At 43.4% G+C, this 12,698-nt stretch overlaps 1 protein-coding gene across 2 annotated transcripts in view; it reads left to right on the top strand.

Moving 5' to 3' along the window:
- CDK8 (cyclin dependent kinase 8) overlaps positions 1-12,698 on the top strand; it is an 87,886-nt gene continuing 75,188 nt past the window's right edge. For both annotated transcript variants that reach the window (XM_086613184.1, XM_086613174.1), the window contains exon 1: positions 1-149. In XM_086613184.1, coding sequence (XP_086469310.1) covers positions 22-149 — 128 coding nt within the window. In that variant the 5' untranslated portion in view covers positions 1-21. The remainder of the gene's footprint in view (positions 150-12,698) is intronic.

Below are 12,698 nucleotides of genomic sequence, written 5' to 3'. Positions count from 1 at the left end.
GCGGCGCGGCGGGCGCTGAAGATGGACTATGACTTCAAGGTGAAGCTGACCGGGGAGCGCGAGCGGGTGGAGGACCTCTTCGAGTACGAGGGCTGCAAGGTGGGCAGGGGCACCTACGGGCACGTCTACAAAGCCAAGCGGAAGGACGGGTGAGTGAGGAGCGGGGCCGCCGCCGCCCCCACCGAGGGCTCTCCGCGACCCCCAGCCCCCGGCCCCTCCTGGCCCGCCGCCCCCGCTGCCTGCCCCCGCCGCCCTGCCCGCTGCCCACCGCCTTCTGCCCCGTCCCCCCCGGCCCCCGCGGTGATGCCGCCCTTTCTCCAGCTCTGCCTCGCCGTCTCTCTCGGTGCCGCGGTTTCCGCTGCCGCCCGGTCAAACCCCGCGTTTCGCCGTCCGGGCTGTGCGCGGTTCCCCGTGGGTCGCTCGGGGCGCGTTTTAGTCTGAGCCTTCCCGTCCCCTCAGCGTAACGCCGGGGTCTCGTCACGGTACGGGCAGGGTTTGGAGAAAAAAACCCAAAAAACTGTATTTGAGGTAAAACGCTTCACTTAACGGTTTTTCGTTGTGAATCAATGAGTAGCCACGTAAAATGTTCAGCCTGGCCATCAGCTGCCTACAACAGGGTTTGATTATTTTTTTTTTTCTCTTTTAATAGTGCTTTTTTGTCTGATTTATTACTTGTGGTCACCATTTTGGGTATTCTTGCTGGCTGCTTCAGGGACTGAAGTCTGCTGGTCCTTTCGGGGCTTTAGAATGCTTTAAAACATCTTTTGTGTGTGACCGGTTCCCTGTACAGACCTCAGTAAATGAATTTCTTCGCCTAAATGCTTTAAAGAAAGATCTAGCAAACTGTCGTTTAGGGTTTCCCTCGTCCATGACATGGCATCACTTGCTGAACAGCAGAACAATAGGAAGTAGGGAGCAGAAGAAGCAGGAGAGGCATGGGTTGTTCTCGTAACAGGTCCTAAATCTTCAATTGCATCCATTCTTTCTCTTGCAGTCTCCTCACAGTGGTGCTCTGTATGTTGGCATTCAGATAACACCCAGACTTTAAAAATACGTGTTATTTTTACATTCGATAAATAAAAAACTGGCTGAAACGCCATGCAGTTCTGTTTACATAAGCTTTAATTCTAGAAACGCTTTAGCCATTACCGATGGAACGGTTGTAATGGGACTGGTTGCACCTTATCTTGTCTGCGTCTTAAACACGCTGATATTAACTGAAGCATGGTTGCTTCAGTGTGAGTTTTGTGTGCTGATATGAGTCAGCTAACTGCTCTTCTCAAATTTTAACATTTGGATCCTTAAAATTGTTCTTATCTTGCCTGAATTCTTTTTTTCTTCTGGGAGGGGAAGGGGAGTGAACTGTTGTGAGCGTGATAAGCCTCAAGCCTCCTTGCGTGCAGGTACTGACTTTGCTAGCAGAGCCGGCCGTGGTTTCGGTGCCGATGAGAAGACCTGCAATATGAAAAACAGACTGAAGTACTGAAAAGTACTGGCTGCGTTTCCAACATTTGTGTCAGGCTCTTTGCAGCTTTTCAGCATGTTGGACTGCAGCAGTGTGTAGGGAGTTCAGCGTGTGATACTACTGCGTGATGGTGTTTGGGAGAGTGTGTTTAGAGCTCCTGGTGGTAGCGTCATTTTGAGAAATTTCAGGAAAATGGAATTCTGTGCTTTAAAAATGAATAGTTACTCAAAGGTGGCTTTGAAGTAGTGTCCTCTTGGTTCTCTATTGCGTATGATTTTAAATCTTCTCTCTTCTTGGTGAGGAGGGAAATCAAGGTATGGTATTTGGTTATATTTGATTAAAGTTTGAAAAAAAAAAAAAAAAAGGATGAGCAATATATACTGTCTCCCTTTTTTTTTGCCTTACTGTTCATTTAATGCCTCCTTCCCTTTCCCTAGTACTTCCCATTTCCCTTCCAGGTTTCTGAAAACTTCCTCTTTTAAATATGCTGTGTAATTGCCCTTGGACAATCAGTAAAATACTTAAAGCATCTATGGATGTTTCTTGTAGCTTATAGTATAGCTATACACATGGGATCTTCAATTATGTGAGTGGAATGAGGATTGAAGTTAAAGATTCCATTTATATCTCTTTATCCAAAGGAATCAATTAAGTTACAAAAGCAAATGTGTAATAATATTTTGTTTTCCTGAACCTATGGTAACGTATGTATAGACGTTATATTTTGCAGCAGGGAGTGTATGAAACAGAGTTTGTATATGGTTACATGCAAATACTGAAAAAAAATTCTTACATTGTTTCAATATTCTGCAAATGGTACATACTGATGGATGAATAACTTGCTTTTTGAGTTGTTTGTAGTATTTACACAGCTCAAACTTTCTTTGCATATGAAGTTGTTTGCTATCTTTTAGTTAATTTTAATAATTTTTTCCCTTAAACTTAAAGAAAAGTTTAAAGCAAATTTTGTTATATGATTCTAATTCTTATTTTAAATAGCACAAATCTGTTAAGCCTGCTAATATACATCATCATTTTTAGAGTACTTTGAAGAATGGGCTGAAGGACTGTAAATGTTTTGTTAAAAATATCGGGACAGCTTTTTTCTTAAATGACGTAATTTTCTACATACGGATGTCTAATGAATAAAAGAAACACAAAAGGAAAGTAAACTGTGATCATTCAGTTTGTGCAGATGTATGTTCTGAAGCCCTTGGTGATAAAAATCCAGTTTAAGAGTAGTAGGAGCTAGTGTCTTCAGTATGACTGCAGTCTTTACCTCTCTTTTTTTGCGTGCTTTTACAGCCGCCTCTGAGGTGCAGTATGGCGATTCAAAACTAGATAGCAGCTGTGTGTCCTACTTGTAGAACTTAATTGTACGTCATTAAAACTACTAGGGACTCTTTTGGAGGGCGGCGTTACAGGAGTCTTGATGGAGTGAGAGTTCTCCTGGTGGGTGAAAGAGATGTTCTGCAGGATGTGCTGTAGTGACCCACTGAGGGCATAACCTGGATTTCATGCACTGCTCTAATAAAGAAGCCAGTCTGGCCCTGTGGTGCCCTTTGCCACGAGCTGAGGCTTGGAGTCCTGGCTGGTCCATCTTAGAGGATCACCAGGTACGGCTCTGTAGAGGTTTTGTTACATATTTGCTGCCAAACTTGACCCAAACTTCAATGTCAAATCAGCTGCATAACAGTGTCAAGCATCTGAGCTCTACTTGGTGCATTGCCTGCAGCAAAACAGCGTTCTGTTCTCAAGTTTTTATTTTAATCCCTCTTATTTTTAAGTTTATGGTCTCTGTGGTTGAAAAGAATCTTCCTGGCTTTTTGTTGAATGGTGCTGTCTTGTATTTTTTTTTTTTTTTCATCAGTGCAGTGCCTATAGTGGACTTTAAAACCTGCTTACAACAAACTCTGTGTGAATTGACTGGGGTTATTTTTATAGCAGAAAGGTGTACAACAAGGCACTTGACTCTAATGGCAGACACTGGGAAGGGAATGCAGGCATGGCACGTTCAACATCAGTCTTCAGATAAAGAAACTGTTGCTTGTCTGTAGTGGTGGTAGGATAGTTTACTTTTTTTTCCCCCCAGAAAATGTCAGTTATTTCCTGCATAAAAGCTACTTTGCGTGCCATTTGGGTGCTCCCTCAGGAGCATTGTTCAACTCAGGTATTAAACTTACCTATTTGACTTATGCCAGACTTGGAAAATATGCCAACGGTTAGAGATCTAGGGAAAATGTAGGCCCTCTCCGGAAGGAAACGGGGGACCTGGCCACCCAGGATATGGAGAAGGCTGAGGTTCTCAATGACTTCTTTGCCTCAGTCTTCACTGACAAGAGCTCTAGTGGCATGGCCCAAGTCACAGAAGGCAAAGGCAGGGACTGGGAGAATGAAGAACCGCCCACTGTAGGAGAAGATCAGGTTCGAGACCATCTAAAGAACCTGAAGGTGGACAAGTCCATGGGACCTGATGAGGTGCATCTGCGGGTCCTGAGGGAACTGGCAGATGAAGCTGCTAAGCCACTATCCATCATGTTTCAGAAGTCGTGGCAATCTGGTGAAGTTCCCACTGACTGGAAAAGGGGAAACATAGCCCCCATCTTTAAAAAGGGGAAAAAAGAAGACCCAGGGAACTACAGGCCAGTCAGTCTCACCTCTGTGCCTGGCAAGATCATGGAGCAGATCCTCCTGGTGACTATGCTAAGGCACATAGGAAACAGGGAGGTGATTGGTGACAGCCAACATGGCTTCACTAAGGGCAAATCCTGCCTGACTAATTTGGTGGCCTTCTATGATGAGGTTACAGCATTGATGGATAGGGGAAGAGCAACTGACATTGTCTACCTGGACTTATCCAAAGCATTTGATACTGTCCCACACGACATCCTTATCTCTAAACTGGAAAGATGTGGTTTTGATGGATGGACCACTTGGTGGATAAGGAATTGGCTGGATGGTCGCTCTCAAAGAGTTGTGGTCAACAGTTCAATGTCCATGTGGAGGCCAGTGACGAGTGGTGTCCCTCAGGGGTCAGTACTGGGACCAGTGCTATTTAATATCTTTGTTGGTGACATGGACAGTGGGATTGAGTGCACCCTCAGCAAGTTTGCAGATGACACCAAGTTGTGTGGTGTTGTGGACATGCTGGAGGGAAGGGATGCCATCCAGAGGGATCTTGACAGGCTGGAGAGATGGGCCTGTGAGAACCTCATGAAGTTCAACAAGGCCAAGTGCAAGGTCCTGCACGTGGGTCGGGGCAATCCCAAGCACAAGTACAGGCTGGGCAGAGAATGGATTGAGAGCAGCCCTGAGGAAAAGGACTTGGGAGTGCTGGTGGATGAGAAGCTCAACATGAGCCGGCAATGTGCACTGGCAGCCCAGAAAGCCAATCGTATCCTGGGCTGTATCAAAAGGCGTGTGGCCAGCAGGTCGAGGGAAGTGATTCTGCCCCTCTACTCTGCTCTCGTGAGACCCCACCTGGAATACTGTGTTCAGCTCTGGAGTCCCCAGCGCAAGAAGGACATGGAGCTACTGGAACGAATCCAGAGGAGGGCCACGAAGATGATCCGAGGGCTGGAGCATCTCTGCTATGAAGACAGGCTGAGAGAGTTGGGGCTGTTCAGCCTGGAGAAGAGAAGGCTCCGGGGTGATCTTATTGCATCTTTCCAGTACTTAAAGGGGGCCTACAGGAAAGATGGAGAGGGACTTTTTACAAGGGTGTGTAGTGATAGGACAAGGGGCAATGGATTTAAACTGAAAGTGGGCAGATTTAGGTTAGATATAAGAAAGAAATTCTTTACATTGAGGGTGGTGAGGTACTGGAACAGGTTGCCCAGAGAAGTTGTGGATGCCCCATCCCTGGAGGTGTTCAAGGCCAGGTTGGCTGAGGCTTTGGGCAACCTGGTGTAGTGGAGGATTTCCCTGCCCATGGCAGGGGGGTTGGAACTAGATGATCTTTGAGGTCCCTTCCAACCCAAACCATTCTATGATTCTATGGTTTCTAGTTCGTTGGACTAACATACAGATTTGCTTTTTTTGATTTTTATTGCTCAATTGAATGGATCAGATTCCTTCAAAGCTCTTTAGGAACCGAGTGCCAGATATGGGCAGACTGTGGTGGCAGGACGTTAGGAGCTGCTTGTGCAAGCCTGGAGCTGCTGGGCTGGGTGCTCTGTGCTGGCAGCATGTGCTAGTTGTGTGCTAATGACTAAGTGGTACCCAGTTTCAGTGGGACTGATCTTGCACTGCTTGCTTTTGTGCACTCTCCTCTGCCTTCTGTTTTCGTGTTACAGCTACAGTCAGAAATCTGAGAGACAAGCCTATTCTGTGGAGTAAGGCTGCCTGTTTCAGCAGCAGTTTGGAGTGTTTCCAAATACTAATTTTTCCTGTTTATCAGATGTGGTTTGGAGGAGAATAAGAAACTATTGAATGTCATTGTTAGGCAGTATGTAACTTTTTAATTACAACAGCAAAAAATGATATAATTGAAGATCTTGAACTATAGTAACATCCCCCAGTGCTTTATTGGAAGCTTTTCTAATCTCTCAGAGACTTATGTGGTGAGACTCTTGTTAGCAGGAAGCCAACAGAGTAAGCAAGCTTGTGCTCTCCTAGTCACTCTCAAACCACAAGAGGTGATGTAGGTCCCAAACATGAGCACAGTTGGAAAGTTTTTTAATTGCAGCTATTACGGTTCTGTGTTTGAAGTATTGCTGTAGATAGAGGGATGGATTCTTTCATTTGGACATAGTGACACATTGTAATTGATCAATGAAAACACATTTATGTGCTGGACTTTTCCTTGCACCCTTTAAACAGTCCAGTCTTTATCCACTTTTTTCCCTTGAGGATCTGTACAGGTTATGTAAGAAATAGAATGGTGGAAAACTAGCGGATGTCCAGTAAACTACTGGTTTGCTTCTTCTCTAGTACTGTATGTCATAGTCTCTACTTACTGCTAAAAAGATATTTCAAGAATGATGATGATTCTTGCTCAAGAACTTTTGTGTGAAGAGAAACTGAGAGATGGGAGTATTTCCCCTGGAGAAAAAAGAGAAGGCAGGATGTGTTTTAAGTTAGCTAAAATAGTCAATGGTTTGGGTAACATGTATAAGATGCTGTTGCTATTCTTGTTTCATGGTATTTGAAGAGGTGGACATGGAATTTTTTTGGTGAACAGTAAGGAAGTGTTTTAATGCAGCGTAGATAAACTGCATAACTTGTTGTCAAAGGGAAAAGATAAGTGAAGAGCTTAGTGTCTGTTCTGTAATGTTATCAAAAGCAGTCGCTTCTGACTAACTGTTGTAACAAGTTGGATGCTCTCCTGCCCTAGAAATTAGGCTGCTCTGTTAGAGATCATAGTTACGGTTTGTGTTTATGGGTATGCATTGATTGAGTTACTTCAGATCATAGATCACTTGTTTTCTCAATGTTTATATCAAACTGATTTTTAGTGAGAGGTACATTGAGTTTGGGAGTGTCACAAAGAGAGATAATTAGTCCAGTGGGAAATTTTACCTGGCAACAAGTCAAAAACCAAGTCTGGATTTAGAGAGCTTCTGGATTAGTTCTGTATCGAGCCTTTGCAGGAGTTGTATCATGAAGTTCATGCTGTTAGTTTTCACTGTAAATTTCTGAAGGATTCTTGTCTTCCCTCAGGGTAGTAGGTATGGCAGGGGTGCGGTTTGGCTGAATGTTGGTGTGTGTTGATTTTAACTCTTTTGAACCGAAGCAGTTGGTGCAGATTAGAGGCAGGCGGTGGGAGTCGCAGAGTTGGCACACAAGCGTTTGGCTGGTGACTCCTGTCAACAATGGTGTGGAATTTCTAAATGCCACAGACTTTATTTATGTCTATAATATGTGGTAATATCTTCTTAAAATATATGCCCTGAGTCTCTTTTGGATTCATTACCACAGTAGTTAGAAAGTTCCTAATTAAACTATATCTACATAATGAGGTATGCATGATGTATTATTGCATGAAGTCTTGTGCTCTTTAATTTTCTGGTAAACCACTCATATAACTGTCTTCCCATCTGCTTCCTTCCCTCTCACCTGTTAGGTGGCTCCAAGCTTTATAGGTTTTTAAGGTCATGCAGTGGAGTGAGTCCTTCTGTGGCCCTTGGACTTTATTTGGTGCGATCTTTTGTTACCTTGTCATGGACGTGTTGATTTATTTTCATAGCCAACAGCAAAGGTGGAGCTGGCGTAGCTGTGAGTTAGTGTTCCATTCCTACCTGAAGCCTTTGACAAGTGCAGAGAGGAGGGTGTGAGAATAGTTTTGCAAAACACCGAAGATCTGGATCTGCTTTTATTCTGGATTTATGAATTAGAATAATATATGTAAATAATGGAGGTGTGCTGCTGTGCTTCATTTCTCATGAGGGAAAAGGGGATAGTTTTTGAGGGTGCTGATTATAGGGAAGGTGTCCATCATCAGGGAATGCTGCTCTTGGTCAAATGATGGTGAAGTAGTATATTCCCTCCAGCTCTTGGGTATTCTTTCATTCTTCTGTTTTTAACGTCTTTCAGATTTTTTTTTAAAAACACAACCACAAAACAAGGGAGATGTCCTTTAGTACCATTGGAATCTGAAGAGTTATAATTTGCAGACGGGCGTAGCAGAAGTTGTGAAAGACCTTCTGTTTCTTAAGAATAGATTCTTTTAGTTGTGCTGAAATTTGGAAACTACGGTGGAAACAACAAAGGTACAGTGGCTTGGATTTGTGTGTGGTGAGGTTGTGCTCCAACAGCACGCAACAACAGCCGACGTGGTGATAGGCGCTTCGCACAACCTCCAGGTTACTGCCCGGGTGTGCCCATTTTGGCATTAAAAAGTGATTGTTGTGCCACTGTGAGCATCAAAGTGGTTATAAAAATCTGTCTCTTGATTGAACGTACTGATTTATAAGCTGTTCATTAGTGTACCTGAAATAGCAATAGAAGCAGATCATTCTAAATAGACGGTTAATACTAATAATTCCACCTTCCACCAAAATAATTTTACAGAGAGAAGTAGTGGGAGAATGAGAAGCAGGACATGGATTGCAAATGTCTGAGTAGCAGCATCTTCTAAACAAAATACTTTTTTTTTTTTCCTACCATTTCTCCCCAAATGGCTTTCTTCAGTACAGGATTACTTCTTTCTGCTATGGATCCTTGTTGTTGTGATTAGGTGGGATGGAGACTGGGCTGCTGTAGTTAGATGAACCGAGCATGCGTGGGCTGTGTCTTCCCACCACTGCTGTGGCTAATACTGTTAGGTGCAGCTCTAGTTCCAAAAGGATACAGTCATCTTTCACCATATTTTATCTGGATTTAAACATAAAATTTATTTAGTGTGAACTGGAAAGGAGGATCATGAGTATTGGTCCTAACTGTTGGCAACTAGTATTATTTTTTTTTTTAGCAGAAATACTCGAGTGCTGAGCTTCAGCCCCAACAGGAAACACGTCATGCCCTTCACTGGATCTGTGCTGACAAAATGAGTGCTGTCTTCAGTCTTTTCTGTTGCCTAGTGTGCTGTTTTTTTTGTCTTAGAATAAAACGCTTGCCTTGCCTATGTTTTTGCTGTACAGCCTGTCTTTCAGGCTTGGCTCTGATTCTTAATTCCAGAGGATAATCCTTCAATTTCAAAGTGTGATGTTAATCTGAATTTTCCTAGAAGATTCTGTAATATGATTGATTGGTGGACTTCTCTAGCTTCTTTTTGTGGCTGCCTTGGAAGCAGCAGAAGCGTAATAGGTATTTGTCGCAGTGGTGCTCATATAGAGTATGCTCACTGGGAGTGGATGGAGAGAGGGACATAAATAACTGAATGGTCTGGTAGTGTGTTCTGTTTGGAGAGGGTAACAAAAAAAAAATACTTAAGTATTTAAACCAAAAGTGTTTCCATCTAGACTCCTCTATACATAAGAAAACTCCCTATTTCCATTGTCAATCCTAATGCCATCCTGGTTTTTGCACGCGTTAAGCTAATCTGTAACTGAATAGGAAAAGAATAAAATGGAAATGACTGATAAACATGAATGGCTGCAGAATGTCAAGGCTGAAAGCAGACTTTAGAGGGGAGTTGGTACTTGTATCCATTTTAATTTAATTGTCTCCTTTTATATGTGCTAAAAATGGACTCTTATGCATGTACTTTTCAGTAAAGAAGAGATTTTTTTGACAGACTGCTGCAATATGCTAGGGACTATTGTGTTGCATTTTTCAGTCACCTTGGAGAATTATTCCTATGGGGTTTCGTAACCTGTTTATGTTCACAAACTTCTGAAAAATTCAGAGGGAACTTTAGGGCAGAAGAGACTGCTCCATTTCCTGACCCACCCACTTGGTGGCTGGACACACTCATCAGCAGTGCCTGGAAGAGTGGGCTTAGGGGTGATTTTATGCACTAGAAGAAGGTGGTGGAGGTGAAAGATAAACATGAGCTATCCATGGTTATCAAGACATCTAGTGGCACGCTAGAAACAGCGTACTGTGCTGTCTGCTTCTGGGACGGCGGTGCAGAGCATGTGCAGTTGAGCGCGCTGAAATAAGTGGTGGATACTGTGGGCCATGCATTCTTAAGGAAGATGAAATGAACCTGGAGCCAAACTGTTCTTCAGGGGAAGGTGGGAGAAGAGGTGGAGGTGGCTGGGAGGCTCTGCAGGGTTCAGCTGCTCAGAGCTTAGGCATAGTATCTGCATGGGAAAGCACCCGTTTGTACTGCTATGCGAGGTGCAGACTATGGTAGTGAATTCTTCCTTGTGTTAACAAACGTTCTGGAGACAGAGAAAAAAACAAGAGTTGGAAACTTTCCTGGTATAGAGTAGCACTGGGTTTCTGTCTCAGGAAATCAGTAGGGAGGGAGAAGAGAGGAAGAAACTAGGTCCTGGAGGCCTTCTGGACCAGGAGAACAGATCTTGCAGCTCTTGTTTCCAGCGCTGAGTTTTGAGAATCCTGATAGAAATTACGGAAAAACTCTAGACCTGGCCTGGAAGGAGTCCCTTACGTCTGAGAGCAGGAATAAAATGGCAGCATTGAAGTATGAATCTAATTCTGTGGTTTTGCGCGTTTGAAGAACAACAGTTCAGGTAGGTAAGCAAGTAAGTGGTAAGTACACATAGTGCAGGTAATTTGTGGTGCAGTAGCAGTTCTTTAGTGAACAAGTTGAAAGCAGATTTTGAGAAAGTGTTTCCTCATCTGATAAAGTTTGGTTGGTTTGTTTGTGGTTTTGTTGTTGTTTTTTGTTTATTTTATTTTTTTAAAAAGAAGAGGGTGGTGATGTCTCCCATGCTTTTAAGGGTGAGTGTGATGAGACTCTATCACCTTTCATGCTTCTGTTGGACCTTTGCTGGCCAGTGCAGATTCTAAAAGATTAACCTGTAGTGGACGAATATCCAGATGTATTCCTTAACCTTTTCGCTGATTTTTAAACAATGTTGTTTGTGGTCTCTGCATATGGTAACTGTTCTGTGGCAAATACAGCTTTCAAATACTTCTGTAGAAACACCATAAATGTCCTAACTATAAGGAAAAAAAAATAATAATTTTATAGCTACACATACTGATAACCTCTGTATTTCTGAAACTGTTAAAGAATTCTGTGGCTGTACAGAGTCCTTGTATAAAGAGATCTGAGGTACTAGAAGTTTTTGAGATACTGGAAAACTGAAGATGGACTTGCAGCCTTGCTGTCTTAGTCACACAGGCTGCGCTAGTTCTGCTTGCATCTTTTTGTAGCCTGCACAGTAGTTGTATGAGTAGTGGCATTTGTGAAACTTGTTTTTGTTTTTTTTTTTTTTTAACCCTCACTGAGGCTCTTTGTGGAGTTATCTGATGTCTAAATGCAAATTCAGACTGGAAGTATACTTGCAGGTAGGGCTTTCTCTTAGAATCATAGAATCGTCTGGTTGGAAGAGACCTTCGCGATCATCGAGTCCACCCATTCACCCTGCACTGTCAGGGTCTCTAAACTACATTGCTCAACACCAAATCTACACGGTTTTTAAACACCTCCAGGGATGGGGACTCCACCACCTCCCTGGGCAGCCTGTTCCAATACTTCACAACCCTCTCTGTAAAGAAATTTTTCCTGATATCTAACCTAAATTTCCCCTGGTGCAACTTGAGGCCATTCCCTCTCGTCCTGTCATTCATAACGTGGGAGAAGAGACCGACCCCCAACTCCCTACAACTTCCTTTCAGGTAATTGTAGAGAGCGATAAGGTCCCCCCTGAGCCTCCTCTTCTCCATATTAAACAGTCCCAGCTCCCTCAGCCGTTCCTCATAGGACAAGTTCTCTAAACCCTTCTCTAGTTTCGTTGCCCTTCTCTGAACCCGCTCCAGCACCTCAACGTCCTTCTTGAAGTGAGGGGCCCAAAACTGGACACAGTACTCCAGGTGTGGCCTCACACTCAAGGTGTGGCCTTAGGATGAAGTAAAGAACGTGTAGTGCAAAAGTTACAATCTGTGTGTCTTCTGCCAGTCTGCTGCCATGAAGAATCTTCTATTTGATCAGATCAAATGATTTGAGGTAAAAATGTTGTACTTTCTGGGCATGTGTTGGGGGAAGAGGAACTGCCAGATCTTAATGTTTGGAATCTGACAAAAGGGCCCATGCTGAAGGGATGTCAAATCTCATTCAAAATTCTCATTTTGAAACTGAGTAAGCCTATGAAGATTATGTTTAATCAATATGTAATTGGCTCTCTCTTTCGTGCGTGTTTAAAGGTGTCCTGGTTTTGCTGGGATAGAATAATAGGATTGATTTTCTGTTCAGAGAAGCTAGATTTCAAAAGTAACCTGCATTTTTTAAAAAACTGCAGTACCTGATCCGGTGAGAACAAAGTTGATGAGACACTTTGGTTTTAGCTTCTAGCCAGCCATGGTGTGCAGGTATCTGTAGCGCTCAAGGACTTTTCAACTTGTTTTTTTTTTGCTAATGACCCAGATGTTTGAGAACCTGGGGGAGAGCATGACACCTAAATTGGGAAATGGATATTTCGTACCATGTAATGTCATGCTCACTATAAGTTGACATATTTGTTGGGGACAGGTGGTCAGCTTTGCTTTCTCCACTCTCTTCCTCAATGGTTGCTGTCCTTGGAGGGTCTCGTTCATCATTGTGCTCCCCAGACCTGCTGTCTCTCTTTCAGGATTACAGTTTCAGGACTTACCTGCTCCAGGATTGTTATCTGGGAATGGGCTGGATGTTGGCCAAGGGATGGTGAGCAGCTGCACCCTA

Source organism: Tauraco erythrolophus, chromosome 1 (assembly GCF_009769465.1).
Source record: "Tauraco erythrolophus isolate bTauEry1 chromosome 1, bTauEry1.pri, whole genome shotgun sequence".
NCBI classification, from domain to species: domain Eukaryota; kingdom Metazoa; phylum Chordata; class Aves; order Musophagiformes; family Musophagidae; genus Tauraco; species Tauraco erythrolophus.
Note: the sequence above shows the minus strand (reverse complement) of the source record. Positions and strands in the feature narration are given on the sequence as shown.